A 27,822-nucleotide genomic window follows, 5' to 3' on the forward strand; every position below is an offset into this window, starting at 1 on the left:
GTAGCGAGTCAACAAGGGTCTTATTGTTCGATGCATCATCCGTAGTTATCCCAAACACACGATCCTGGATGTTATGATCAGCAAGTATCTCTAAGAGAACACCACTTAGATTAGCACCAGTGTGAGTACCTTCAAGGGGTTTAAACCCAAGAAGCACCTCCCGGTAGGGCCAATCAATGTCAATAAAATAGCCAGTGATTGCCATAAATGCCTGTCCGAATGGTGAAGTCCAGCAATCCAATGCAATTGAGATTTTGGCATCTGCTAGAAGCAGTTTGAGTGTAGAATGTTGGCGTTCTTTAACACGAGCAGATAGTCGACGTCGAACGGTATCAGCAGAGGGGATAGATGGGAGGCTTGGGGCCGAGTGTGCTTGTGATATTATCCGTCGAAACGTTGGATGTTCGATAAGGTGAAAGGGAAGTCGATTGATCGTGATAAACTGTAATAGATTATCCTCCCAAGCTGCCTCGGAGAATGGCTCTCGGAGAGTATTATCCTATTTCAATAATATGAGTGGTACGAATTGTACTAAAGGGATATCCATACTGTTGACTGAATAAACCTATCGAGCCCCCCTCGTTGCTGACCACCACTTACAGCCCTGTTGCAGGCAGACGTCCTGAGATGCCTAGTCATAGTAGTTGTACCATGACGCGCATCCTTCCCCGTTCGCATCTTTTTTGGCAGCATAAGGATGCTCAAGGATCGCAGAGCAGTGCTTACACATGACCTTTGGGCTTCCATCGCTGCTATGGGCTACCTGGGTAAAGTGGTCCCAGACATGTGAAAGATGATTTGAGTGCCATGCGACCTTGCCCTTTGATCCATGATCGGGTTGTAACCACCACTCTACCCACTCTTGGTGATTCATTCTGTCATACAAGAAGTATAACCTTTTCCGATCGGGTCCGACACGTTCAAATCGTTCAAGATGGGGGAGTAAGGGAGGGTCGTCCGGTCGAAGAAAAGCCGGTACAGATACATCAAAAGTCTGTTGGCTTGTCGATGGCGTAGCTGGGTAATTGGAGGGTATAAGGTAGGATAAGTTATCGTAGTCACCACCGAATTGTGATGATGTAAACTCAGACTGCTGACTTTGGGACATTGTAGAGTTAATAAAACCTACAACAGAAAGGGCTTTTGAGAATGCATAAAGGAGGGTCGATACATTACAAGAAGCTCTACCACCTAGAAGTGTTACTTAACTAGTTATATCAATAATCAAAAGATCAAGATAGAGTGTGATGATAGTAGTATATGATTAGTTGAATTGTTTATAGTACGTGGGGCCGGCTCGAAAAAAGCCCCTGGAGCTCGAAAAAAAAACCCATAGAGCTCGACCAAAGCTCGTAAAACCCATTAATAGCCCATGAATAGCCCATTCCCGGCCCATTCCCAGCTCGTTGGAACTTGATTTTCCTCAAAATGTTTCAACTGATTAGCCATGAGAAAGTTTTAAATATAGGTAGCTCATCCAAAACTATTAGGACTAGTAATATAAAAGGCTCTTGGAAATGATAAATGTGTAGACTTTCTTTTAATACGAAATTCGAACAAGTTAAGCCACTTGTAATTGATATTGGTCTGATATTGATACTCCACCATAAAGATACACATAGTTCCTAGTACAGAATATATATCTCTATAGGTAATACCTCATAAGCGTAGAACATTCCAAACAAACTGATATGTACAGTCATAAAGCTTAGTTATAATGCTAATGTATCAAAGACATGTATCTATTCACTAGAATTTCCAAATATTTCCCCTTACTTGTTAGGATAATCGAGTAGAATTACATGTATAAACCAAAACATGGGTAAAAGACGGTCATTTATTTGGGTGATTCAGCCATTTTATGAACGCCAAGACCATGTTTTATCCAATTTCGAGCCCAGGGGGGGGGGGGGGGGGGGGGGGGGGGGGGACCTTGGGCCCAAAGTTGGGCTTTGCGGAAGGTCTACCTAGCTCTAGAGTAGGTATAGTAGCTTCGAGTATAGATCACGCTTACGGTTTTCTTGAATCACGTCAGCCTCTTCAGCAAGCTACATAAACTCAGCGAGAGAAAGTCAGTGAAGCTATCCTTCGGCTTTATTATCAATTTAAAGTACACGGTGTAGGCTTCGGCACGTCGATTCGGATTCGCGAAGATAGTCTAGGTAGACAATCATATCCTTAGTATCTATATAGGGGTTTCTCGACTTAGAACTTATTCGGGGTACAATATACTTAGTTAACTAAGCCTTACCTTCGCAACGACTCTACACATAGAGCATACGATATATAGGCAACGGGTAGTGATCAGCATTTGCTTCGAGCTTCTATCGTATCACAGTCTCCTAGGTTTCAAATCGGACTTCTTTACCGTCGCTAAACATCGGAGCGTCCGGTATCTTTGCAGTCTTTCGGGTCGCGGTGGCCTCCACAATTGGTGCGCTAGCTTGGTTCTATAAATTCACGAGACGGAATACAAGATCACCCACCCCTCTCACGAACTGCAAGGTCTCGATAAGCAATCGCCTTATCTCGCTCCTGTGTGAGCGACTCGATAACAATCTCGGTTTCAATCTTATCGGAATATAGGACTGTCACTTCGTCCTCTAATTCCTGGACTTTCTTCAAGTTCTGGTACTCGCGGGCGAGCTCGTGAAACCGTTTACGAGTCGGATTCTTCTGCAATCGTGCATGCATAGAGGAACCTTCTCCAGCGTGATCTTCTTCATCATGTTCACCAGTATCAACTAGTCTCTGCGGTTCGGGGGTCGGGGTGTTCGGGTCCTAAGCAACTATCTCTTGCTCATTACTATCTTCTTCTTCAGGCATAAAACAACAGGCTACTTACCGCGGCTAGCAGGTGGGTTTCGCTTCGATCCGACCATTTTGATTGGTCAGATGTCAAGTTCGGGTTCGGGTTCGGGTTCGGGTCTTGGCTTGTACGATGCCAAGGAACGAAAGTGGGGTAAAGCTAGACCGAGACCAATCACAATGATGGTCTGTACAGTCGTACTACTTTGTTGGAAATGAAAGTGGTACTTAGTATTATGTTACCAGCCAGTTCTTTAAACAAAAGAGTGCATTTCAACGAGAATACTAAGTATAAGGAGAGAAAGAAGAAGAGAGAGAAAAAAACCTGCGAGACAGGATCCTTTGTGGGGACCTGTCTCGATCCAACAATCAAACAATGCAAACCTCGTCAAGACGGAAACTTCCGGCAGAAATCCTCCCAGATCGTCACAATCTTCACACCTTTAGTCCTTTTTAGGAATGGCCTTTCTTGGCTAACCGCTTGTCATCATTTGTGTAATTTAATATGGTATCCGCATAGTAAATGACACCCTCATCACCTGACTCTTGGCCACATATAACCCTACACCAAAATACTTAGCCGAGATCATGTGCCTGCTCCACAATTCATATCGCACAGTAACAATTCCACTATACCATAATTAATTTTTGAAGCTATTCACAGATCTCATTTTGTATACTCCTATTGATCACTTAATTTACATGTTCCTGGCCTGGTTTGACTGCCTCGCTCCCCGAGAACACCCCCCCCCCCCCCGAGAACCCCAGGGTAGCTGCCCACTTGTTGAGCTCGGTAAGGCCTCTTCTGGGGTGGCAAATCGGTCGATCGGGGGAGGCGATTCCTATGGTTCATATGCTTCGGCAGGTAGGGGAGGAGTATTATAGTAAGGATCCATAATGAGATCTGGGAATAGCTTCAAAAAATTAATTATGGTATAGTGGAATTGTTACTGTGCGATATGAATTGTGGAGAAGGCACATGATCTCGGCTAAGTATTTTGGTGTAGGGTTATATGTGGCCAAGAGTCAGGTGATGAGGGTGTCATTTACTATGCGGATACCATATTAAATTACACAAATGATGACAAGCGGTTAGCCAAGAAAGGCCATTCCTAACAAGGACTAAAGGTGTGCATATAGTCATTCTCATATTGGGGTAAGCGGTAATAAATATACCGAAACTAAAGCGAAAGGTATAGCGCTTCTTAGTGTGGGGATAGGAGCTATAACTAGGAGCGGCGATCCGGGGAAACCGATAATCCGCCTCGCTGTAGCTACTAAGATAGTAGTACGCTAATAAGTTAGAGAGCGGTAGGAGCGGTAGTAGGAGCGGGAAACGACTTCCGCGCCGATAAAGCGCTTAGTGTAAGCGCTAAATAAGAAGACACTTCGACTATACGAAGGGCTATCGAAGCCGTAATATGCTATTCTAAATTAGATATATATAATGTAGATCGGGCTACGATATTCCTTATTTAAACTTAAGGCCGCTAAGATAGAGCACCGGTGTCACGGTGCGAACCGTGATGCTTAGTAAGAGGAAGATCACGGCACGTGATCTCCGACCTGTTTATCTGAACTTCAGTTCTAGATCCTGTTGTAGCTCTGGGAGCTACGTCTTGTATAATAGCCTGCCCCTGCCTGTACCTGTCAATGGGAATCTGATCTGTTACGACCGGTTCCTACCAGTCATCTCCTATCATACCGTCCTGCCAGCCCGCACCCTGACAGTTATATGTGGCCAAGAGTCAGGTGATGATGGTGTCATTTACTATGCGGATACCGTATTAAATTACACAAATGATGACAAACGGTTAGCAAGGCTATACCTAAAAAGGACTAAAGGTGTGCAGATAGTAAAAAATGACGCTAAGGGGTGTGCAAATAGTCATTCTCGGCACGATTATACACTAGAGGGGGTATCGGCGAGTATCCTAATACCAACTAGTATCCTATAGGGATCACCTCTCTCTCTAATCCTATACCTAATTTATAATATAGATCTAGTAGAGGGCTACGAGGGGGTGAAGATAAGTGGGTGGGTGGACGACGTTACCTTTATTATCATCGGGAAGGACAAGTATAAAAATTTCTCGAAGCTACAAAAAGTATACCAGTATACCGATGCCTAGGTAGCTAGGCACGCCTCGGTGTTCGATCCTAAGAAGTACGCACTTATACACTTCGTGAACCCGGGATCTAGGGAGGAGGAGTATACACTATTGGTGCTACCGAGTACTACTTACTATATAGGCTACCACCACAGCGGAGCGGTATCTTAGGGTTTAGCTAGATCCCGGTTTAACGTTCCGGCACTATAGGTAGTAAATGCTTGCTAAGGCCGGTATTAGCTTATAAGCGCTGCGGGGTCTAACTGGCTCTATGTAGGGAGTATCTCTCTCTTTAATACGTACGATCTATTAGGCGGTGATAATCCCGTAGATACTATTCGGAGCGGCGGCTTGGCATTCACCATTGACTATAACACTAAGAGAGAGAAGCTATGTGAAACAGTTTATAAGCATATAGGCGAGAGCAGTATATCTAATGAGCGGTGCTTTTAAAATAACTGCTAGGGAGGCATTAGATATTGAACTTTATCTACTGCCTATCTAGTAGTAGCTTAACCGGCTAGCCTAGCTAACTACTATTCGAATACGTATAGGCCTAGCCTATATAACACCAAAAACAATGCTCCGAGAAAGGAGTAAAACTCAACGCTAGAAAGGAGGATAGACACTATAGAGGTGTTGGAAGGTCACGTGACCACCACTGTTTGCTCCCAGTACTTAGTCTCAGTCTTAGCATGTAGATAGTTTCTCTCTCTCACAACGCATCCAGAGATCTCCAGTTTCATCTACAGCTTCGTTTGGAGACTGAATATCATCTCTCTCAGGTTATGAGAGCCGTTGCCTTCGAGGCTATTGTGTAATGCAACCCTCGAAACCCTGGTTAACCCTTTTTTTGGTGCCTGCGTCGCACCACGGTGGAGATTTTTGACCCCACAAATCTGAATTTTCACCAAATCCCATTTGACGAGACTAACACCTCGCCAACCCTTTTTAGACAAGATCAACACCTTGTCTAACCTTCCTGGATACCATCTATCGAACGGTGGGTCCAACATTGTCGTCGCTGTCCAGTTACGTCGACGAAACCCCAGGATACCATCTATCGAACGGTGGGTCCAACCTTGTTGTCGCCGAACCAACCTCACGTCGCCGATCTCTCCCTCGCTGTCGTCACGATGCCGATGGAACAAACCTACGAGATCGAGGACTTTGTTCTCAGTCCAAACGAGATTGATATCTCGGCCTCTGTCCCAAAACTGAAGGGACAATCAAACTTCAGTGACTGGCAAACTGCTCTTTACCTTGCCCTCACTGCCAACAACCGGTATTATTCGCATATGATTGCTAAGGGTATTCCACAGCCTGATTCAATAGACTTCCGCAAAGCTCGAAAAGCTCGAAAAGCTCGAAACCCGACCCGACTCGACTCTCAAAAGGGTCGGGTTTCGATCTTTTCGGAAGTCTAAGCCTGAATCACCGGATTTTCAAGATACCGATCCTGAAGTAGTTCGACAATTACTTATTGAAGAAGCACAACAATTTTCTGGTGACGATACCACGACAATTGTCATTACACCTGCTCAACTTCGTGCTCGTATCAAGGAAGTTGTCGAATCCAATAATGCACTCCGAAAAGCCCACAATATGAAGTGCACGAACTGGGAATCGTGCAATTCGAGGGCTATCATACTACTTAAGGGAACTCTCGGTCCAGAGCCTTTTTCTCACGTATCTCAGTACACAGATGTCCGAGAAACATTCAAAAAGCTTTACTCGATGTACGCTGTTAAATCTCATCAACATTCATTTGCTCGCTACACCAGGTGGATTGATCTCCGCTTCAAAAATGGTTCAGCAAGCGATTTTGTACGCAAAGTTCAAGAAAGCCATCAATGAAAACCCCAAGTGTTATGCCTTTCTCCAGAACCTTAGGGTTGATGAGAAGGATGTCAATCTCATGGATCAAGTCTACGCCGAATTCCTCGAGGTAGACATCCATAACCGGTCTATGAACCCTTCCTACAATGCAAACTCGACGACTGTTCAAACCTCGTCGTCGTCGCACAATGACAAGAAGAAAGACACGAAGAAAGGAGGCAATGACAAGCAATCCAATTCGAACAACTCATCGAATAATAATAACAACAAGGACAAACCCTCGAAGAAGAAGACCGACTTCGTCAGAGAAGAGAACGTCATCCTTTGCAGACATCATGGGACTCTTGGAAATCATTACTCCAACAAGTGTCTCTTGCTGAAGAATTCGGCAAACGCCACTACCATTCAACAACCTCAGCAGCAACCTCCTTTTCAACGGGTTACAGTCCCTCAACCAGGCCAAATCATAGGCCAGGTTGACAACCAAGTTCGGATCCTTTCTCTGCCGCAACAACAGCCTCGCCAGGGAGCGAATGCAATCTTTGTGCCAGCATCGTACCCCACCGTACCGCAAAAAGGCCCTCCATCGGGGGATCCCCTAGCGCGGTATAACAATCTCTTTACGAATGCGCTCTTTTGCCGGTATCCAGGCAAATGCAGTTCATGGTTCCCATATTGTGTCGAAGGAAGGCCTATTGGCTAACGACAACAATGATGTTACCCGCTGGATGATCGATTCCGGTACTAGCACACATATGACTCCTCACAGATCTGTCTTTGTCAACTTTAGACGGTGTGTATTGCCTGTTTCGACAGCAACTGGGGATGTCTTCTACACTGAGGGATATGGAGATACAATCCTACACCTGCTAGATCAAGATTCATCAGGACAAATGGCCCCTCTCACTCTCCAGAAAGTGTGGCTTGCGCCAGATCTTCGCTCCAGCTTGATCTCCATGTCTGCTCTCGACAAGGCAGACATTGGCGCATGGACAAAGAATGGCATGATGACATTCAAACATCAAGATTTCTATGGCCCAGAGTCTACCATTGGTTTTGCTACCTGTGAAGGAGAACATAACTGGTTGAACTGCGCTGGCATTGACAAGGTTGATCATATGATTGACTGTAATCTTGTTACTGGCTCTCCAAACTCTGTCTTTGCTACATAGAGAGAGATCATACCTATCTCCATCGATCTGGCACATCGTCGAGCTTGTCACGCCGGCGAGGAGCGTGTACGAAAGATGGAGATATTTGCTGACGGCGTCAAGCTAAAGAAAGGCGCCGGCGTCACCTTTCCTTGTGCTCCTTGCATTAAGGGTAAGGGCCACGCATTACCTTTTGGCAAAGAACGATCTATTAGATCAAAGCCTGGCGAGTTCATTCATCTAGACGTCTGGGGACCGATCTCTATCGCGTCTCACGGAGGTGAGCATTATTTCGTGACATTTACGGATGATGCGACCCGATTTACATGGCTGTTTCTACTAAAATCGCGATCTCAAGTCACCGAGGTCTACATACAATTGGAGACCTATTTGAAGACTCAGTTTAACTACGTCATCAAGAAGGTCCACGGCGATGATGCTCCAGAGCATAAACCACTTGCTGCTTACCTTGATAGTAAGGGAACGGTATGGGATCCAACTCCTCCCTACACCAAGCAACTGAATGGTGTCGCCGAGATCAAAAATCGCCATCTTGTTGAGCCGTTAGTCGCTGTTATGGCCGAGTATCAGCTTCCAAAATATCTTTGGGGACTTCGTCTTGGTGGAATCAATTACACCATGAATCGACTCTAAGCGTCGAAGATTGGCATGTCTCCTTACGAAGCCTTGTTCGGCAAGAAGCCAAATCTCTCAAACCTTCGTGCTCTCGGTTGTCAATGCTGGTTTCTCATCCCAAAAGAGAAGCGAAATACAAAGCTAGATCCTCACATGGAGGAGGCAAGGCTGCTCGCTTACGACGAAGGAGACAACTATGTGGTCTACAACGTCCGTAGCAAGAAGATTGAACGTTCACGGAACGTCATATTCAATGAGAATCCTTCTCCGGCAAGTCTGCCTGACTCTGTCTATGATCTTAATATTACAGGCATGAACCAAGAACATGAACATGATTCGCAGGATCGTCATATACCAATCGATTTCCTACGGCCTCACCTCGAGAATCCGTTTAACATACGACCTACCTCCCCACCCTCTCCTACGGTCGAAGATGATCCCGAGGATCAAACGAGGGCTCCGAATGCTCTCGACCCGTCGAATCCCGCGCTCTTTGAAGAAGATCTTGCGTGGTCAAATGATGAAATGGCGGGTAGTTTTGGCAGGTGTGTGGTGGAACAAAGGGTGGATACTGGTGCCCACTTTGAAGCAGGTGGGCGAGGGGTTCTCGTCGAACCACAGCCTGTTTCCCGACAGGTTGTTAATATGGACATTCCCCTGGAAACAACCATTGATCTATCTCAGGAAGATCCTCTGCACGATGACGAGTATCATGATCAATCACCATTACAGCATGATCAAGTAACTTTTGAACATGATTTCTCTCGCCTAGATCCGGTACCGGATGTCAGGAGTCGAGATCAAAGCTATGTTCAACCCATTCAGCCCATTCATCCAAAAACTGGCCAGTTACGACGATCAACAAGGATCAAGAAACCTAGCAGAGCTTACATTGAAAGCCTGGCTAGCAAGTCATTCTTTGATTCCAATGTTCTTCGGTTGCTCACTGAACAGCCAGAGATCCTAATCAGTCTTTTCGCAAATGCTACCTCGAATGAGCAGTACGCTGTATCCAAACTGACGCCTAAAGACATAGGCTTTGAACCTAACAGTTGGGAACAAGCTATGTCCTGTGTCGAGAATAGACTTCCGCACGACCCAGTTTGGGTCGAAGGTCTCGACCCAGAACCCAACCCAGACCCAGTGACTGGGGCCCCAGAAAACCCAGTATAGCCCCAGTTCGACCCAGTTTCTGCATAAATTATGGCATAAATATTTAAATAACATACTGTCATTTTCCCCTGTTATGGTTTCTTCATCGAAATGCTACACTCTCTACCAACAATGCAAAGGAAATTTTAAGAAATAACCTCGTTCTCCAAAGTAATATATCTGGTTCAAGATTAATTACTTCTTCAAATGCTTTATTTCATATGGAAAGGTGGTATGTGTTGGCTGCTGGTTTTCTCAGGCGTAGGATTGCATTCCATTTAAAATACAAAGTATACCCCAAGTTGCAGATATATATATTCAACACACATCAACATAATATATATTTTCATCTACAGAGTAAAATAATTTTTGAATTCATTTATTTCTCTTCTTCTGTTTAATTCTAGAGCTTATATAACTATGGATAGATATCTAGTAAACTTTTATATTCAAAACTACTTACTACCCCTTAATCTACTTGGTATATGCGACTTGAAGGGAGGGTAGGAAGAAATATTTTGAGAAGGATTAATGGAACTGGGGTGGGAATTGGGGTTTGACTGGGGTTTTACTGGGTTTACTGGGTTCTTACTGGGTTAAATGGGTTCTTACTGGGTTCTTACTGGGTTAAATGGGTTATGACTGGGTCTTGACTGGGTCTTGACTGGGTTATCTCAGGGGTATTTCTTTAGACCCATATAATTTTAGTATAATAGACCAATCAACAAGAGTAGGATGATTTACTATATTTGATATATCAATATTCCTAGACACTTCTACAACTTTAGTGCATTTCTACCTTTGTACGTTAAAGAATTTCTCCCCTTACATCCATTTGTATATATTATATGTCATTCTCATGTTATGTCTCAAAGCCAACTTTCCGACTTTGCATCGTCGCTCTATGGTGGTGATCTTGACGATCTCTCATATATTTCAACTGGACAAGTCACACCATCCGCAAGTCAACACACAATCGACTCAAACTTCCGAAGACCAGATGATCCCCTCCCAATCCCCCCTTTATTGAAACGCGTTGGACCCGACCGTAGGAAAGGGTTTATTCTATACGATACAATGTCACATAACGATTTTGTGGACTGGTGGTTAGAGACTGACTACGGGAGGAAAAGCAAGCTTAAATGGGATTCGAACCGCCATACAGAGATCTGGAATAGCTACCATCAGGTAGCTCAGGGTATTGATGGCGCACCAAAGGTTATGTGCAAGCGCTGTGGGAAGATCCTAGAGCATCCTTATACACTAAGCCCGAACAGCACAGGCAAAGCGCAGTATCATGGCACATCAACCATCCAGAAACATCGGAAAACGGCTGGTTGTTTACGGTCGGAAAAGGGGAAGAAAGCGGAGATTACAAACTTCCTACAACGAGAGGTATATTTTCTATCATAAAATCAAGTAACTATACTAATTTATTATTATTCTAGGGAGAAGTTTCAGCAAGCATACCCTTCTTACAAGAAGATTGGGAGGAGGATCTCCTCCAATTTCTTACTCTCAACCGGCTCCCATTCCATCTGATCGAGCATCCATCATTCAAACGCATCATCAATAAAGCTCGTTCCGCCCCATCCCCTCCAGTGATTCCATCTGCCGATACCATCCGTCGCCGATTGGGCAGTCTAGTCAAAGACCGGCAGCAGCGTATCCTTCGTACGCTGCCTTCTGGCTCAAAGATATCCATTGCGCTTGACTGCTGGACATCTCCATTCTCGCAGGCATTTATGGCTATTACTGGCTATTTCATTGACAGTGATTGGGTATATCGTGAGGTACTACTTGGGTTTAAGCCGCTTCATGGTACACATACCGGCTCTTACCTGAGTAGTGTTCTTATAGAAACCCTAGTGGAGCACAACATTGAAGATAAAGTATTCGGGTTGACAACAGATAATGCATCAAACAACAAGACATTAGCTACTGCTCTCCAACAGGCTTTGTCAGATGATACTATTATCACCCGAATACCATGTCTTGCCCACGTTATCCAGCTCAGCCTCAATCAGCTTCTTGCTCGGATCAAGGCAGTTCCATTAAATGAATCAGCCGAGACAAGGTGGACAGAGAAGCAGTCAAGGCTAGCCCAAGAAAATGCGAAGCAAAGTCAGATCTCCTCCACACTGAACAAAGTCCGTTATCTTGCGATTTACGTCAATGCAAGTCCCCAGCGCAGAGAGACCTTTTACAATCTTCAGACAACTAATATCAAGATCGTTCCAATCCAAGATGTAAAGACACGATGGAATTCTACGTTCCTCATGCTTCGCCGGGCAAAGAGGCTACGTGCTATCTTCTCTTTATTCTGTACAGAGTATGATTGTGAGGAGATGCTACTCAGCGAGCAAGAGTGGCGTCAGATCGACTATCTTCTTTGTATCACCGAGCCCTTCTTTGATTATACAACACAGCTATCAAAGACTCGAGATGTCACTGCCCACTATGTGTTTTAAGATCTACAACAAACTGTTTGATCATCTTGAGCGATCACAGGCACAGCTACGCCGAAAGCGTGTCCCATGGAAAAAACAGATGCTAGAGGCCCTTGAAGCTGGTCGGTCTAAGCTTGATGAGTATTACTCCCAAGCTGATGATCTTCGAGGGAATATCTATGCAATCAGTACAATGCTTGCACCGGTGAACAAATTCAAATTCTTCCTCTCCAGTGATTGGGATCAGAAATGGCGAGATACCTATCGACTTGCTTTTGAACAAGCCCTTGTTCCATATCAAGCACAAGTTAGAATAAGCAGTCGTGATCTACAAAGCTCTCTAACGATAGCCCATCCAAGCTCAAGGCTAGAGGAGATGCTTGATGGAAGGGATATACAACCACGAGCCATTACTGATGAAATCAGTCAATATCTTGACAGCGGTAAGTAAATACAAAGAGTATGTGTGATAATAATACTAATATATATATAGATACTGTTTCTGTTAGGCCGCTTACTTTCTGGAAAGAGCACCAGGCTCGCTTTCCGGCCATTGCTGCCCTTGCGCGAGATACACTCTCATTTCCAGCAACTGGCGCAGGAGTTGAACGCCTCTTTAATACCGCTCGAGATATTTGTCACTATCGTCGTGGTAGAATGAAGAGTGAGACTGTCGAGGCATTAATGATGTTTCTTTGTACAACGAAATTTGATATGGAGGAGCAGGAAGCAACACTTCTTGAGAAAATTTTCTCCCAGGATGAGCTTGAGGCGGCAAAAGAGGAGAGGGAAGAGAAGCTCAGTGAGATTGAGGTTGATCCAATTAGTGATACAGAGGAGCAGGAGGATGAACTGGAAGATAAACCAGGGGATGCAATTGAGGTTGTAATTGAGGATAGACCAGAGGATATACCGGAGGAGAGGCCCTTACCTACAAGTGAATATGGTCGTCCTTGCTCGCCATCATTACCACCAACCTGTACACAGACACGAGCATCAGGGAGAAAACGTAAAAGCAGGGAAGATGATTTATTTGAATACCATTAGCTTGCTTGACAAAGAATCCTCAATTATACGCATCTCTTTTACCCTTTTTACAAATAAAATTAGATATAATCAAGTAAAGCAAATACTCAAAATTACCGCGAATAAATGCATAAGTTATACATTTAGAATCCTTAGCATGTTTGTTTAGTTTGTAACCCAGTTTGGGGCCCCAGACCCAGTACTGGGTCTGGGTCGGAGGGTTCGACCCAAAACCCAACCCAGACTGGGTTGGGTCTGGGTTGGGTCTGGGTTTTACTGGGTCGTGCGGAAGACTAATCAGGGTCGATTCCAAATTGAAGGATTGTCTTTTGAACCAAATCAAACCACTTCCCAATGATTTTAGGATCTTCGCATTTCGCACGCTCGTAGTTGTATCGTTTCGAGAATCGGGAGGATAGGAGAGGATGCCGTTTCACGAAGTTATATACCCATTTCTCGCCGACCGAAAGAACCGGGGTAGTTCCACGCTTTTAAAGAAGAAGATCTGCCATTTCTTGTACTATAGAGGACCGGGGGGCTGATCCACGAGAATCCATAGAGAGGATCCATTTCTGAAGAGATTCCTCTTCAGTATCGGTCAATTTATGAGAGTTGGCGCGAGAAATCGCGCGCTGTTGTATACCATTCAGGCGGGTAGAGAGGGTGGATCTTGGGACGTTAAAACGGCGCACCACTTCACGAATTGAAGAGGTTTCTTGATTCTTAAAAGCTTAGATAGCTAGTAAGATTCTACCCTCCTGCTCTATTGAATTTCGAGAGGATTGAGTACGAATTGGTGGCATGGTGGGTGTTTGAACTAACTAAGATCTAATTCATGGACGCGTTTTGGTTGGGGTGGCCAGCTCGCTTACCGAATACGTTAACTAACCCTATATAAATAGCTAGTGATTAGCACTATCCAATAGAAACCATGCGATCCTTGCAGAATCTCAAGCTCAGTTCGTAAACATCACGTGACAGCTCAAGTCATGTGATGTTAAGTGAACTGAGCTGTAGTCACCTGCCTTGTAACCGTGCCAAGCGCCCAACTACCCATCCTGGGTAGTTGGGCGCTTGGCACGGTTATTGGAGGTTTCAGATTTTCTATAGGTTTAGGACATGGTATGGACATAACGTAGACAAAGGATAGCAGTTAAAAAGGTGTCATTACTCCATGCAAAGCCCTAGAAACTAGTTGTATACCCTGCCAATCTGCCCAGTTCAAAGTCCCATCTCCAACCTCCAAAAATGAAATATCAACACGACAAAGTTCCCAAAACAAAACAAAACGAAACGAAACGACAGCGTCATTTACGCCCCTCTAAAACGCCCTCACTGTGCTTGAACGCCTTCTTCATATAAACCCTCGTAAATTGCCCTATGGCAAAGCCAATCCACTTCCCGGACCTTCTCTAATTCCTCCACCAACTTCCCAACCTCATTAACAAACTCTGGCATGCCCGCTCCAGCTAGATTTTGACTGGCTGTGGTGGTGGCCCGTACCCGTTCAGAGGCACTCGATGCACTAAGACGCGACAGGACATGGCTGCGAAGACGGGAGAGGATGAGTTTCGCCACCGGGTCCGAGAAGCTAGGCGCGGAAGTTATGCTTCCATTCGAGTCTGTCGAGAAGACGGATGCATCTGAGGCAGGGGTTTCTGAAGTCACCACTGCAAGATGAGATGCGGCGGTGAGACATGCCGTGGCGACGGGTCCGAGGACTCGTCTGATCGTAGCCGCGAGCTGAGCGCTCGCAGCGGGTGGCATCGGGTGCGTCGACTCCAGGATAGACTGTACTCGCTCTGGGCCGATTTCGTTGAAGTCTAGAGACAGGATCCGGTCTGCTTCGGGTTTCCATTGAGACCTTGCGTCTCGCTTGAGCAAGTTCTTTGCTGTCAACAGGATGGAGGCAGTCGCTACAATTTGGAATGCCCTGGCATGCAACCGTTCAAGTCGTTGGCGATCGAGGCTCAGAGTATCTGGAACTAGATCCTCGGACACGACCCCATTGCTTAGAACGATGTCGGCAAGGCCTTGGGCGTAGACTCGCGTTGATGGTGGGTGTGGTTCTCCTTGGACGCCTTCCGGGTCTCGCTTCTTCATTTCATCAACGATGATCTTGCGATGAGTGCGCCAAAATCTTCGGGTCTTGCCCAGGCTAATTGTCCCGTCTGTGACATCTCGGTCGAATGCCCGCTGCTCATAACCCGGGGCTTCTTCGATGAGCTGGGGTGCAGCAAGCTGAATCAAAAAATTTGTCTGGTCAAGTGATAGCAGATCAATGATGCTCATCAATCGAGCTAGCCGGTCGATGGCATCCCCTGATTTATCATCAATGTATGCCTTGACCATAGGATCTCGGTAAGGGGCGCATAGGCGTGGTAAGATGTTGTTCATGAACTCAAAGAAGTTATCATAGGAGAATGTGCCAGCTTCACACTGTCCCTGAACCAGTTTGGGGTCCAAGACTTCACTAATTACCACGTAAAGGGAATTGCCTCGTCGAAGTGAGCGCAGCAAGCGATCTTGGATCACTGTGGCCATGGCGACAGTCCAGTTGGTGCCGTTTCCGGCTTCCACCCCTTTTCTCATTGTGTCGCACATCTGCTTCATGATCTGTCTGCGTGGTTCAGTGTACGGTGCTTCCTCAATTTTGAACTCTTTGTTGATAAGAAGTTCATGCACCAGCTCCCGATTTTCAGGAAGAGGGGTTAGGATTTTGGTGAATCTCTCGTGGGGAGATGTCCGCTGCATGTCCAGCTGTTGGAACACAGCGGTATCGATGTTGTTGAATGACTCGGTAAGAGGCGATGTAACACTCTGCGTAATGTCCGTTGTTGGAGGAGCAGTCTCAGCAGACCGGGGAATAGCTTGTTTGGGGGCAGCCCTCTTCTTCTCCCGCTTGGCCTTCTTCAGTGAATCTCGGATCAGTTCCATATGTCGGTCGGGCCCCGCAAGTCTCTTCAGACGGGCGAGCAAAAGGACTTGGTTCTGTCGGATACCCAGTCTGTAGTCCTCCGCAGCACCGCCAGCTTTGTCATTCTTGACCGTCTGCCAAATCAACTCCAATTCGACAAACTGTGCAACCATGATCTCAATCAGTACACTGGAGTCGTGGGACTTCCAAGCATGGAAAGCAGAGAAAAAAACATTGTGTGATTCACACAAGGTCTGGAGATCGGCCGTGATCACAGATGGAGAGCAACAGCCTGACGATAGCAGCGCCATGACCTGGTGAAAGGCTACCAGTAGCTCCCGAGCCTTGGCAATTAGATCTTGCTCCTGGTCTCCGTTGCTGCTCAGAACTTCCTTTGGGTGAGTGACAATGAGATAGCTGCTAAGGAATGTGCGTACAGCACCCCTCTCACCCAGCGCTCCGCCTTCCATATCCTGCAGACCACAGAGTCGGAGGACGTTCGTCATCGCATCGAGCAACTTGCCGTTAGAAAGGAGAGCACCAACTTCTTCAAAGGTCATGTCACGAACTCGGTCCACCGACAGGTTCAACGACTGGAACTGCTGCATAACCATCTTCGCTTTATGAGTTCTCCATACGCGCTGGATCTTCCGTGCAGCCACATCCTGCGTGACCGACTTAGTGACCTTTAGTGCCATCTTCTTTTCCTCAGTGGCTGGCAAGCTGCTAGTACGCTGGCGGCGGTGAGTTTGTCGATATAGTGTGCGCCGTTTCTCTGCCTCTGCAAACTTCTCCGCTATTTCCAGACGTAAGCGAGCTTGTTCGGCCGCTTTCTTCTCCCGTTGATCCTCGGCCTTCTTCTTGGCCCGTTTGACCTGATCCTCGCACTTGGCAGTTATATCGGCGAGTAGACGCTCCCGGGCCTGCTGGGCAGCCAACGCCCTCTCTTCGTATTGTAGATTCCTAGTAACTGCTTTAGCCAGAGCGGCTCGCAGCCTCACTTTCTCCGCATGCAATGCACGATCAGCGAGTCGTGCCTTTCGGCTTTCCAAAATGGACGTGCGACGGAGATGTTGAGCAATATGGTCCACACTGGGTGAGCCATTTGAGGGCCCGTTCGAAGTGTGGGAGTTCAAGGAGGACACTGAGCTTCGTCGAGATGAGGCAGAGGAACGGCGGGCTTTGCTGCTTTTCCGGTAGAAACGGGCTGCGATGTGTGGTGGGAGACTCAAGGGAAGTGCCAGCTCCTCAGAGAGCATATCAACGTCGAGATCGCTCACAGATTCGGGTGAAAGAGGTGTTGAACCAGTGTCCGGCTGGATCTCGATATCGGAGTTGCGACGGATCATAGTATGGGGGCGGTGACGCGGGTGCGACGCGGAGCTGATAGAGCGAAGGGGAGAATCGGCGGGGCAGTACTGATAAGAGATTGGAATAGGCCGTTGTTCGCAGGGATCTTCACATGAACAGATTCTGGGATCCCAGTCGAGTGAGTTCAAGTATTTAAGGAAAAAGGATCAATCGAGATGGGTTGAAACCAAGGAGTCAAAGACATGCACATCACTCGGCTGGGGGGGTGTTGAGGGATTGACTCGTTTCAGAATGGGAAAAATTCCGTAGAAAAAAGGAGATCGGATGGATCCGTTGGATCAGTTGGATCAGACAAATCAGCTCAATAGCTCAATAGCTTAATAGCTAAACCACTAATTTCAAAAGCATGACATGGTGAAACTAATCCAACGTGGATCCGAAATGGAATTTCGTGGCTGCAAGCAGAAGCTGAGGTAAGCGCGACAAACCCGATCTTCGGTATTGATAGCTTCAACGTTGAGGACTTGGTATGTGTTTTTTTTTTTTCGCTGATGTTCATCTGCATACAAGATTTACCTCTATTTAACACGGTGTATCACTCTGATCTACCCTTGATCTCGATTTGCCCGCTTATTGTATGGTATGGCACGAAGCACAATGCACAACTAGTCCGCGCGTGACGTGTGCCACAGGCTGCATCTTGATAGGGATGCGGCTTAGCCACAGGTGGTTGCATAGGGCACGAAAATTGAAACCTATTTCGTTGCGGCCACTCAGCACTTATGTTGTTGAGATATCTTTCGCGACTTATCTCCTTGGGACTCAGAGTCAGCTGCTATGACTCGGCCCACCTGGGAATCCTTAGTCGCAAAACAAGAGGTCCTTCGGTATGGATGGTGAAATCGATTTCCCCGTTCCATGGCCAGTCTATCCTTTGAGTGCTTTCAATCATCGATTCTGAGACTTGCAAACGCAAAGTGGTCGTAGTGTGTAGATGCAAATTGACGGCCTTTTTCTCGTTTGCGCTGCAACCTCAGACATCTCCACGGAGAAAGCCCAACGTACGTGTGACATCGGGCTAACAGAAAGCACTTTAAACTCACTCATGGTACTGGGAGAGATCCTTGTCCGAGGAGGCTGGTTGATTCAAATACGTGAACTGCTTGCCATCCAGATGCTTGTCAACACGGCATTGTAAAGACAAAGCTCCGTGATATTAGCATAATTGCCATTACGCTCAAACTTAAAGGCATTGTGTAAGTGGCCATAACATTTGGAGACATGCGAAAAGAATCAGAAATCTTCTTATAGTTGCTGTTCGGTCAGCATCACTAGTTCTGGCACAGGTCTTTACATAGTAGTCCCCTTCATCAGTTTCCTGAGACAGGAAGTAGTCGATACCAAAGCCTTCCCACTGTTAAATCTAGTGCCACCTGTGATATAGATCCTTTTCTCTGACATTTTTGCTCAGCACTGGTTGACTACGGGCAAGAGAGTTGTTCCCACTTTGCTGTCGGGCTGGGATATTCGAACCAAGCCCGCGACCGCCGTGAGAAGATTTGTACCTTGGAGTATTCCTTGGTTGTTTTTTTGGCAATTGGCATATGGGCCGGTACCTAGAACCTTGGTAAGTACCCTCACCACAGAAATGAATGAATGAAATAAAGCTGTTGTAGTTTACCAACAACTCCTGGTGGCAAGAACGTGCACAGGCAACGTATGCTCATTCTCGCCTCTTGCTTCTGATTGAACATCATAGTATTGCCGTCTTTCCATCCCTCCTGTGACCTTGTATAAACGTAACAGATTTCACAGTTGACAGGCTTGGTAGACAGGGCCTGCTACTTGCTGGGTTTGTAATTCAGTCGCTGGCACTATTGATCATGTCTTGTCTTGCAACTGCTTACCCGGCAATCGGGAACAAGGCAGCTGCTATCGTGGAGGTTGCAATGCTATTCATTGTTGGATCAACGCACTGCCGGTCAAATGGCCCTATTGCTCTGACGGTAACGACAGAGATCTTCTCTCAGCATGTTAGAGATAAGGCGGGTTGGGGCGAAATTAATCACCCATGGAAGAAACCGCTGATAGCATTCATTAAGGGCTTTAGTCTGTCGATACTTGAATAGAAGTGCTGGCTTATTATACTCACGCTACCTTGGCCATCCTTCAAAAAAATGGTTGAGGGTAACAGTTGTTGGCTGCTGTTTGGTTTGAATGTAGCTGCTGGGGTAGGTCCAAGAGCAGTCCTATACAAACTCTTTTAAACACTGACCAACGACCATTCACGCATCTGTTTACTTCAATCTCCCCGAAATCAAAGGCATCAGTTTAGAGCAAATGGACAAGATCTTGAAGGGTCCGGATAACGTAACTGCTGCGGAATCTGAAGGAACTTCTGAGAACGCGAAGCGATGACCATCATGAACAAAGGAGAAAAGATCCCAGTTGCTCATGTGGGAGCGTGCTGCTCAAAACCGCTCTTCTCAGGGACCGGAAAGATCGTCTGTTTGATTCAATCGGGTTGGTAGATTAAACTGGGCATTGAGACTATAGATGGCCGACGAAGAAATTTAGTGGAAGCCAGGTAAGATAGAAAGTTTTATTAAAATTGCTATCATTGTCATGATAACAGTGTGCTTTGAAACCAGAGAAAAAAGAGGTGAACGCTATGCTGCAGCGAAGCCAGCTGCTTGATGCATGCAAAATCAACACCCCTGAGATGCGTTGAGTTGGCCTTTGCTTGGTTGAGTGCGAAACAAAGGCACCTTTGGAGTTACCACATGTGTAAGAAGTACTGTCACCTGGTGCAACCCAGTCAGGGATAGGCACCGGCTTAGGCGTTTTTGAGATCGAACCCCATGGACCAGGATGGGTGGGATTGTGACCAAGGGCTGAGCAGTGTTCATTGCTCAGTGTATGGTTTGACCGGGGCTAATTGACGAGGGCAAAGATAGATCTTGGGTCAAAATTCCAGGACGATAAATCAATATACCATCAGCCACCTGGGTTTATGCGTAAAATTCTGCATCGGTCTCATTGATGGCCGAATATTTGAATGTGATCTTGATCTTCCTCTTCCTCTTCGTCATCTGTGCCATGAGAACCATCCGATTCAGCCGAGTCAGAAGACTCAACGTCTTCTTCTTCAGTCTCAGCTTCCAATACGTTTTTAGTTGACTTAGCTTCACCACCAAACAGTCCATATCGGTCTGTAAGCTTCTTGCTCAAGAAATTCAATGCCCCATAGTCCTCATTGTCGCCACGAGATGGACCTCCAAAGAAGGGGATAGATGAAGATTTTTCTGATTCACGCTCAGCTGGCAGTCCAAAGTAGTTGCTGACGACGGGCGAGACAGCACGGCCTCTTGTAATGTTATAGGATGAGAATTGTCTAACGGGTTCGGGGGGCATAGGGACACTGAGCCGTGAATGAGGAACCGATGTGTTATTGACATTTAATGCTGCCACGGAAGATGACACCGAGTCATCGTTTTCAATGAGTGAAGATGACCGAGGCCAAGGAAGACCTCCTTCCTCGGCGTCTTCCTCGGGCCGAGAAGACATGTCTCCATGCAAAATGCGAAGTTGGGCTGTATTGTACGACTCACATCTACATTCCATCAGTGGGTGTTGATCATTTTTTTCTCTTCAAAAGTACCTACAAATCACATCTTAAGCCGAGCCAATGATATTTGACAACTGATTTTGAACCGCAATCATTGCAGTAAATAAGGCCTTTGGTGTCCTTAAACTCGTCGGGCATAGGCTGGCTGTTGATGGTACGATCCAGGTTTCGGAAAGTCGATTCCATGTTGGTGATGGTCTTGCTGCAAAGTGGACAACGGTAGGAACTTTTGGAGTACTCTGAGAGACATTTGTGGTGTATGCTGTGGCCACATCGCATGACGACGACAGTGTCTGGAGAAGTGAACATGTAGTCGCCACATATGGGACAGTCACACTGGGTGGAGCGTTCAATGCAGCGATGGGTGTTCTCAATACTGATAGGAAGACAAACAGAGCATGTCTATATTGCTGTCAGTATCAGCATCGTCTAACCCATGTCGGAGCCATTACCTGGCAATGGAAAAAATCCTTTCCTAGTCCCTGCCCAATTCGACAGATACCACAATCGTTGCAATGATAGATGCTCTTTTTGCTGTCGTTATCCCAGAGCTTGCAAATCTCGCAATAATACTGTGCAGTTTGCTCGTTGCACTGTCTGCAGTTCTGCGCTGCAGGCTGTGCATGCCCACATAGCATACAAAGCATGTGTTCGGTGTCTCGACGAACGAGAGGGTGGCTTTCCACTGCGTCATGGCAAAAGCGGCAGGTATACCATTTTTTGCAACTGTAGCACTCGAGTTTCACATTGCGCTGATAATGCGCACATCCTAGAGTAGTCTCTTCTTGTTCTTCTATGTCACGGTCTTCGTCCCCAGTTTCAAGTTCTGGTGATTCTGTTTCTGCCTTGGGCACGAAAGTGGGCTGCAAATCTTCAGGTGTGAGAGTCAAGGTCCTTTCATATAGAGGAACTGATTCGGAGTATGGTGAGCTCGGTCTAGAAGTATTGATCTCTGAGGCCCTGAGAGTCTGTGGGTTTGTTGGCAGCCCTAAGCTCGGTAGGCTCGATGGAGTTGAGAATACCACCACGCCAGTGGTGCTTGGAAGCTCACGAGCCGAATTGTAACCTTCGGTCATTAGACCATGAACCATTCGCGCCTTTTCAGCATTGGTGAGCCGCAATTCCCTGATTGCAATGATCTTGCTTCTTAGAACTCCCATCCCATCATCCGCCGGAAGCGAAGAATGAGTCAGTTCCTCCGGATCAAAGGCATTATCCAAAGATCGCCGAGGCTCGCTGATGAACATAGCTGAAGTTATATATTGTGGCTCATTACTTGAGTTCAGCGCCTCGCTGGGGTTTGAAGCTTGTAAATTCGATGAGTTGTCCGGCTGCACGATGATGTCGATTTCATGGGTGGGATCAAATGAGCCGTCTATGGTCGCAGCTATGTTTTGAATAGATGCGGGTGTGTTGTGGGTCACTGGTTGAGTGTCCTCCGGTTGCAAGTTTCGGCCATCCATCTCTTTAGGTAGGGTTGTGAATAAAGGAGGGCTCTGCAGGGACCCCGCACCCGCATCTCCGCAGTTCGATTTCTGTTCGTGATCTTGGCTCTGCTGAGAGACAAGGTTTTGCTCTTCACTATCACTCGAGGGGTTTGTTGATTCGTTCAGATGGAATTTAGGTTGATCGTCATTTGGCTGGCTGCTTGACTGGGGTGGTAAGGGGGGTCTTATTCCAATTTGGATCAGAAACGAGGAAATGAAACCACTCATGAAGTGCTGTAAACCGGCATCCCATAAAATCACTTTAGATGCTTGAAACCAAGCAAGATCAAACCCCAAAGCTTGGAGCTGAAACAGCAGACATCGTAACATGTGACGTCCACGGGCACCGCCTCCGGTGCTGAATCATCGTCACATGGTCTGGAGCTGGAGCCTGAGCTGATTTGCACGATTTTAGTTGGACCAAGTTGGACTCGAAAATCAGCGAATGCTGGCAAAGAGAATGGACAGACTGTCATTTTTGGTTTAGAATTTACTTAGAGAATTCTACCATGTAGTCTCTCGTCAATGTTGTCTTCCATGCAGAGCCATTACGCTCAGCGGCCAATGCTGTCTACCAATGAGTCTCAAGTCTGCAGATAAGGATTGGCTCTACTATTTTGTATTTGAATGCCAAGGCATGTAGAGTGCCATTGACACAATGTGTTCCATGCCATGAGATTGTCCGGAAATACAACGCACGGTGCTGAGCCGGCGGCAGACCGGGCCATCCATCGTGTCTTACGGAATCCTGATGCGATTGAGATATGTACCGGTGTTCTGATCACGGCAATACCCGGTAGATACAAACCCCCTTTTGAGCGAGCTGCCTCAGTGTCGATGTGGATTCATGCCCAAAGGAAGCGCTTAGGCCTAACGGACACACGATCTGGCGCAGCGGCTCAGATCAGCACCGAGGGAAAAGTTGAGAACTGCTGAGTTTGAATCATCTGAGACATGTGCCTAAACTCTCATTCAAACGGTCAAGTGTCAAATTGTAATGGTCAAAGACGCTCGTCCGCAATTGATTCTCTACATGACCGAGGCCCAGGGACCGTGGACTGAGGCCAAGTCAGCGGATTTCCTTCTCCACTTCTGTTGGTGGCCACTCACACGCGAGAGTCTCTCACAAGGTGACCTTGTTCCCAATATCTAGCTAGCAGAAGATTTTTCAGGATCTTGTGTTCCATGCCCGCAACCTCGGTAGCTCGTTCGAGAAAACGGAGGGTGTTGTTGATTTTGACAAGATCAAAATCTTCGGAAGGAGAAGAACGATAGGATTGTCGCAAGGATTTTAGAAGTATATGGCGACTCGGCGTCGAATACTGAATCGCTTTCAGCCCCTGTCGATAGAGATGACGGTATGCGTGAACCACAGCTCGTTGATCCACCTTCATGGCCCGGATTGAAGCGTTCATGTCCGATCTATTGGACAAGTCCGAGCCACTAAACTTGCAGCAGATGTACAATCAGACAGAATTAGGCGGAATCAACGGAGATCTGGGCGTTGTGGGTTTAGCATTGGAGGAAAGGAAGAGTGCAAGACGGTCAAAGTTGGGGAAAGGTTAAAGCCTCAGGCAGGACTAGCCCGATCGGGAGAGGTGACTTGGGCCGCAATAGCAATCTTATCAATCCTCCCTCCCACTCTATCTCTCTCTTTCTCTCTCTCTCTGTCTCTCTCTCTCTCTCTCTCTCTGTTTTCCCTCTCCACCTTTTCTCCTGCTGGTATTATCGTTCTTTCTCTTCCATTTGCACCTTGCTACTTGCTCTTTCATCTTGCTCAAGGTTGACTCAAAGAGCTCACACCAAGTGCCTCATTTCTGTTCTGGGCAACCGCGGGGTGCCTTGCCTGGTGTTCTTTGCATTGCTGTTGTGCATTAGACGTGTCTTTGTCTTGACTGGACTACACGTCCTTCGCTTTAATCCATACAAGAAGACACGTATCATCTGAAATTTCATATCACACGTGTGATACTTTGTGAATGATGTGCTAAAATCTTTATCTTCGTGAGGTTCTGCGATAAGCTGAACCAGAGGTATGGCCCGTATCATAAGAAGGGCTGCCTCAGCCTCGTTCAGGCATGGCCCCGGCCAGGCTGTCCAAAGAAGAGCGAGGACACACAAAGTCATAATGGAATCAGTAACCCAAGAAAAGAAAAAGCTTCGGAGTGTCGTATGTACATTGTCTACTTCAGCTTGGCCAAATGATTAACAACACGCAGATCTGTTTTGAAGCGCAAGCACCAAGTGGTTACACCTTCATTCCTGCAGGAAATCCGCAACTCACTACAACGTGCAAGGAGCGGTGTCGAGACGAAGGTCTCCAAATCCACGCAGTATCGGTGAGAACCCTATCTGATCGCCAATGACCAACACTGCTCAATTTTTTTCTAGACTACCCCGCACCATCGCCATCACAACCTGTCACAGCACGTTCATCGGATAGGATATCATTTCCCTAGCACTGTGGTGGCAGCCGTTTGCTCAGAATTGGGCTTCTACCTGACAAGCACTGGTAAAACAGTGCTTAGTACATTTCCCGCAAACAGGATCGAGAATCCCAGGCAGACTGATTCTGAAATTTCTCAAAAAACACTCGACACAGAAGCACGGGATGCCTTGAAGGATCTCTTTCCGAATATACCAGACAAAGACTTGAATCAAATTATCAAGACCGCTTTTCAAAAGGTACGTATGTCCCCAATCTTGACCTGGGAAATGAGGATGTAGAAAACCTGATATCCAAAATAAGGGTCAGAAAAAAGTTGGGACGGCCACAGAATTGCCTTTGGCTCGTAGAGCTCAACTCGCTGTGGTTGCTCACATTAGGCATGTCTACACTGATTACGATCGCCTCCTGAAAACTACTTCATTCCACGAAGCAAGAGGGGTTGTCGAACACACAACTCTAGCCAAAGTTATCGAGTGGCGAGGGGACGATGAGAATGGCCAGACAGTTCTGGAAGATGTTTTCCGCGAGGTTATAGTAATCTCGGACGACGAAGACAGTGAATCAGACGAAGATACCGCTGCTTCAGCAGGTCACCAGAACACCAGTGTGGAAATTCTTCCAAGCGATACCCGGGCCCACGAGATCCAGTGTCAGCCTATCAACAACGCGAAACCTCTTGGTCGGGATCTTCTACGAGAGCTATCCGAGGAAGCGCCACCTGGATTCCGATTTGTCACAAGAGCACCAGCCACAGACACCATCAACCGTCGAGGATTTAACAGGTACAAAGCATGGACCCGTGCTGTCAAGGAGTATAGAGAGGGTATACGGGGCACTGAACAACCTAGGTTTTCTGGACACTCAGCTGAAAAGCAGAGCCCACGGTATGCCGAGCGGCGCATTGCTGCTCAGGAAATATCTGCTGCTAGGCGCCAGGATACAATTCCTCGGTGCGCCGAGGTTCATCGGCGAGTCGCTCCAGGCTCAGCAAGCAATGATTACCAAGCACATCGGGTGCTCGCTATCCCACTAATGAACCGACAGTTGACCAAGAGACGTGTAGATGTCCAGGAGAACTACCTTCACTCGGACGCCCAACAAAAATACTCAGCCCATGAAATGAACGCCAGGCCAACTGGACTAACTGACCAGGAATCACCCGAGCTGCAAATCATAGAAGAACTCTCTGTACCTAGAAATGTGATCATGACCCACTTGCACGATGATCCTCCCTCTAGGATGGAGCCCAGAGTTCGACAAGAAAAATTGCCTCCTCGGTCGGACAGGACCAACGCACCTTTTTTCGTGAGCGGACCAAAAAATAATCGTCAGAAACTGACCTCAGTGGGACGCCGTCTTGACTCCGTCGGTTCCCCACTTTTCAGACCAGGTTCAAACGCACAGGATTCTGTCTTGCCCTCTATTGAAAACTTCCGGCCACCAGAAAATCGGCAGACTGACGGTGCGTATCCTTTGGTACATGTGACCAACAAAATATCCCTTCGGTCGGTCACGCCAGGGCGTCGTCAAGGAGAGGTGATGCATCAGTCCGATGCTGTCGAGATGGAAGCTGATAGCGAACAAGCGAGCAAAAGAAGACGCCTGGCATGTCTTGAAGATTCTCGGGTTTCCCGCCCAGACCTGTGGAGTGCAAGGCCTATGAGACTTCCTGTGTTCGAAGGTCTCGGGTCTCATTCTTACGATCGCGTTGAGCTTGTCCCGGACCACCGACCCTCGGACCAGCTTCAACTCCGTCGGGATCATCTGCCAGTGGAAAAACCTCCTGTTGTAGGACATCAGCGGGAAAGGAACCTGAACTCGATTTCTTACGTCAACGTACAACATGGCCTAGAAACAAGGTCAGTCTTGGGTCGACAGCATATGAGCGGACCATACGAGCCTCAGCCTCAGGCTGGGCTTTCCAGTACCAGTATCAGTGCCTCAGAAGGAGATCGCACCTTGAAAGCAGCTCCAGCCGTTTCCAATTTTGGACCGTGGCATCCTTACCGTGGTGATCGTAGTCTCCGTTCGGACCGTGTTCCGCAAAACCCACGGGCTATTCGCCACACCCGCATTGACGGTGGCCGCCCATTACCGGAGAGTGTCTACCCAGACAGGAACCTGTATGCTGAGGACTTTGTCCGGTATGTTGATCACCGCGAGCCCCCTGTATTGGAATATGCCTCCAAGCGTGCGGAATCCGAAGCCAAGCCTGTTGGAGACCCTTGTCCGTCCAGTGGGACTAGAAACCTTGGTTGCCTTGGCGCAAAGAATCTGTCTCGGACCCAGGTTTCGTCAGATCAACGTGGCCCATTGCCCCTAGGACCGCGAATGGCTCCTTCCCATGACCAACTTCGCACCTTTTCAGACTCTGTCATAGGAAAGATCCAGCCTCACGTGTCTTCCCCTCATGTCCCTCGTGAAAGACCAGCCAGTGGCGGGTTTAACTCCTTGCGGTAAGCCTTCATTGGGGAAACCAATCAGTTCAACAACATGACTTCCCTTTTGCCGTGCGAACGTTTGAATTCTCTACTAACGTAGATATAGGCCATCCTACAATAACCCTCCCTCATCCCAGACCATGGAGCAAGATCGCCCAGTCTACGTTCAAAGAGTTGAACCACACTCACCCTACTATTCCCTCCTTAATGGAAGGCATTTTGTCATTGTTGATTAATTAATTCTACTCTGTATCACATCCCCCTTTCGTTGCGAGATTTGTTTTTGTATTCGCACTACATTGCATTGTTGTTCATGATACCCTTGTGCATATTCTTAGAACCTCTTTCATCATGGGTCTCAATACCAATTTGAGTCGGGAATTATAATTCCCCTATTCTGAATTTATTTCACTTCT

General features: G+C 46.9%; 7 protein-coding genes across 7 annotated transcripts; 3 read left to right on the forward strand and 4 right to left on the reverse strand.

Moving 5' to 3' along the window:
- Positions 1–2,478: 2,478 nt before the first annotated feature.
- On the reverse strand, positions 2,479–2,882 carry Pdw03_1316 (Zinc finger, CCHC-type; the record flags this gene model as incomplete). The annotated part of the gene is made up of 2 exons (XM_066099875.1): positions 2,479–2,744; positions 2,846–2,882. The coding sequence occupies 2 exons, from the start codon at positions 2,880–2,882 to the stop codon at positions 2,479–2,481; spliced, it is 303 nt and encodes a 100-aa protein (XP_065957602.1).
- Positions 2,883–6,055: 3,173 nt separating this feature from the next.
- Positions 6,056–9,718, forward strand: Pdw03_1317 (uncharacterized protein; the record flags this gene model as incomplete). Its single annotated transcript, XM_066099876.1, has 7 exons — positions 6,056–6,317; positions 6,370–6,746; positions 6,805–7,364; positions 7,528–7,867; positions 7,931–8,189; positions 8,268–8,384; positions 8,670–9,718. 7 exons carry the CDS (start codon positions 6,056–6,058, stop codon positions 9,716–9,718), a joined length of 2,964 nt encoding a protein of 987 aa, XP_065957603.1.
- A 1,056-nt stretch (positions 9,719–10,774) lies between these two features.
- On the forward strand, positions 10,775–11,666 carry Pdw03_1318 (Zinc finger, BED-type predicted; the record flags this gene model as incomplete). The annotated part of the gene is made up of 3 exons (XM_066099877.1): positions 10,775–11,092; positions 11,146–11,371; positions 11,653–11,666. 3 exons carry the CDS (start codon positions 10,775–10,777, stop codon positions 11,664–11,666), a joined length of 558 nt encoding a protein of 185 aa, XP_065957604.1.
- A 2,839-nt stretch (positions 11,667–14,505) lies between these two features.
- On the reverse strand, positions 14,506–17,439 carry Pdw03_1319 (T-complex 11; the record flags this gene model as incomplete). The annotated part of the gene is made up of 1 exon (XM_014679702.1): positions 14,506–17,439. The coding sequence occupies one exon, from the start codon at positions 17,437–17,439 to the stop codon at positions 14,506–14,508; it is 2,934 nt and encodes a 977-aa protein (XP_014535188.1).
- A 2,998-nt stretch (positions 17,440–20,437) lies between these two features.
- Positions 20,438–22,492, reverse strand: Pdw03_1320 (Zinc finger, CHY-type; the record flags this gene model as incomplete). Its single annotated transcript, XM_014679701.2, has 3 exons — positions 20,438–21,014; positions 21,067–21,431; positions 21,482–22,492. The coding sequence occupies 3 exons, from the start codon at positions 22,490–22,492 to the stop codon at positions 20,438–20,440; spliced, it is 1,953 nt and encodes a 650-aa protein (XP_014535187.2).
- Positions 22,493–23,459: 967 nt separating this feature from the next.
- Positions 23,460–23,910, reverse strand: Pdw03_1321 (Complex 1 LYR protein; the record flags this gene model as incomplete). The annotated part of the gene is made up of 2 exons (XM_014679699.2): positions 23,460–23,574; positions 23,627–23,910. 2 exons carry the CDS (start codon positions 23,908–23,910, stop codon positions 23,460–23,462), a joined length of 399 nt encoding a protein of 132 aa, XP_014535185.2.
- Positions 23,911–24,644: 734 nt separating this feature from the next.
- On the forward strand, positions 24,645–27,642 carry Pdw03_1322 (uncharacterized protein; the record flags this gene model as incomplete). Its single annotated transcript, XM_066099878.1, has 6 exons — positions 24,645–24,686; positions 24,736–24,855; positions 24,908–25,201; positions 25,266–25,747; positions 25,814–27,421; positions 27,513–27,642. 6 exons carry the CDS (start codon positions 24,645–24,647, stop codon positions 27,640–27,642), a joined length of 2,676 nt encoding a protein of 891 aa, XP_065957605.1.
- Between the last annotated feature and the right edge of the window lie 180 nt (positions 27,643–27,822).

The sequence above is a fragment of the Penicillium digitatum genome, chromosome 5 (genome assembly GCF_016767815.1).
Source record: "Penicillium digitatum chromosome 5, complete sequence".
NCBI classification, from domain to species: domain Eukaryota; kingdom Fungi; phylum Ascomycota; class Eurotiomycetes; order Eurotiales; family Aspergillaceae; genus Penicillium; species Penicillium digitatum.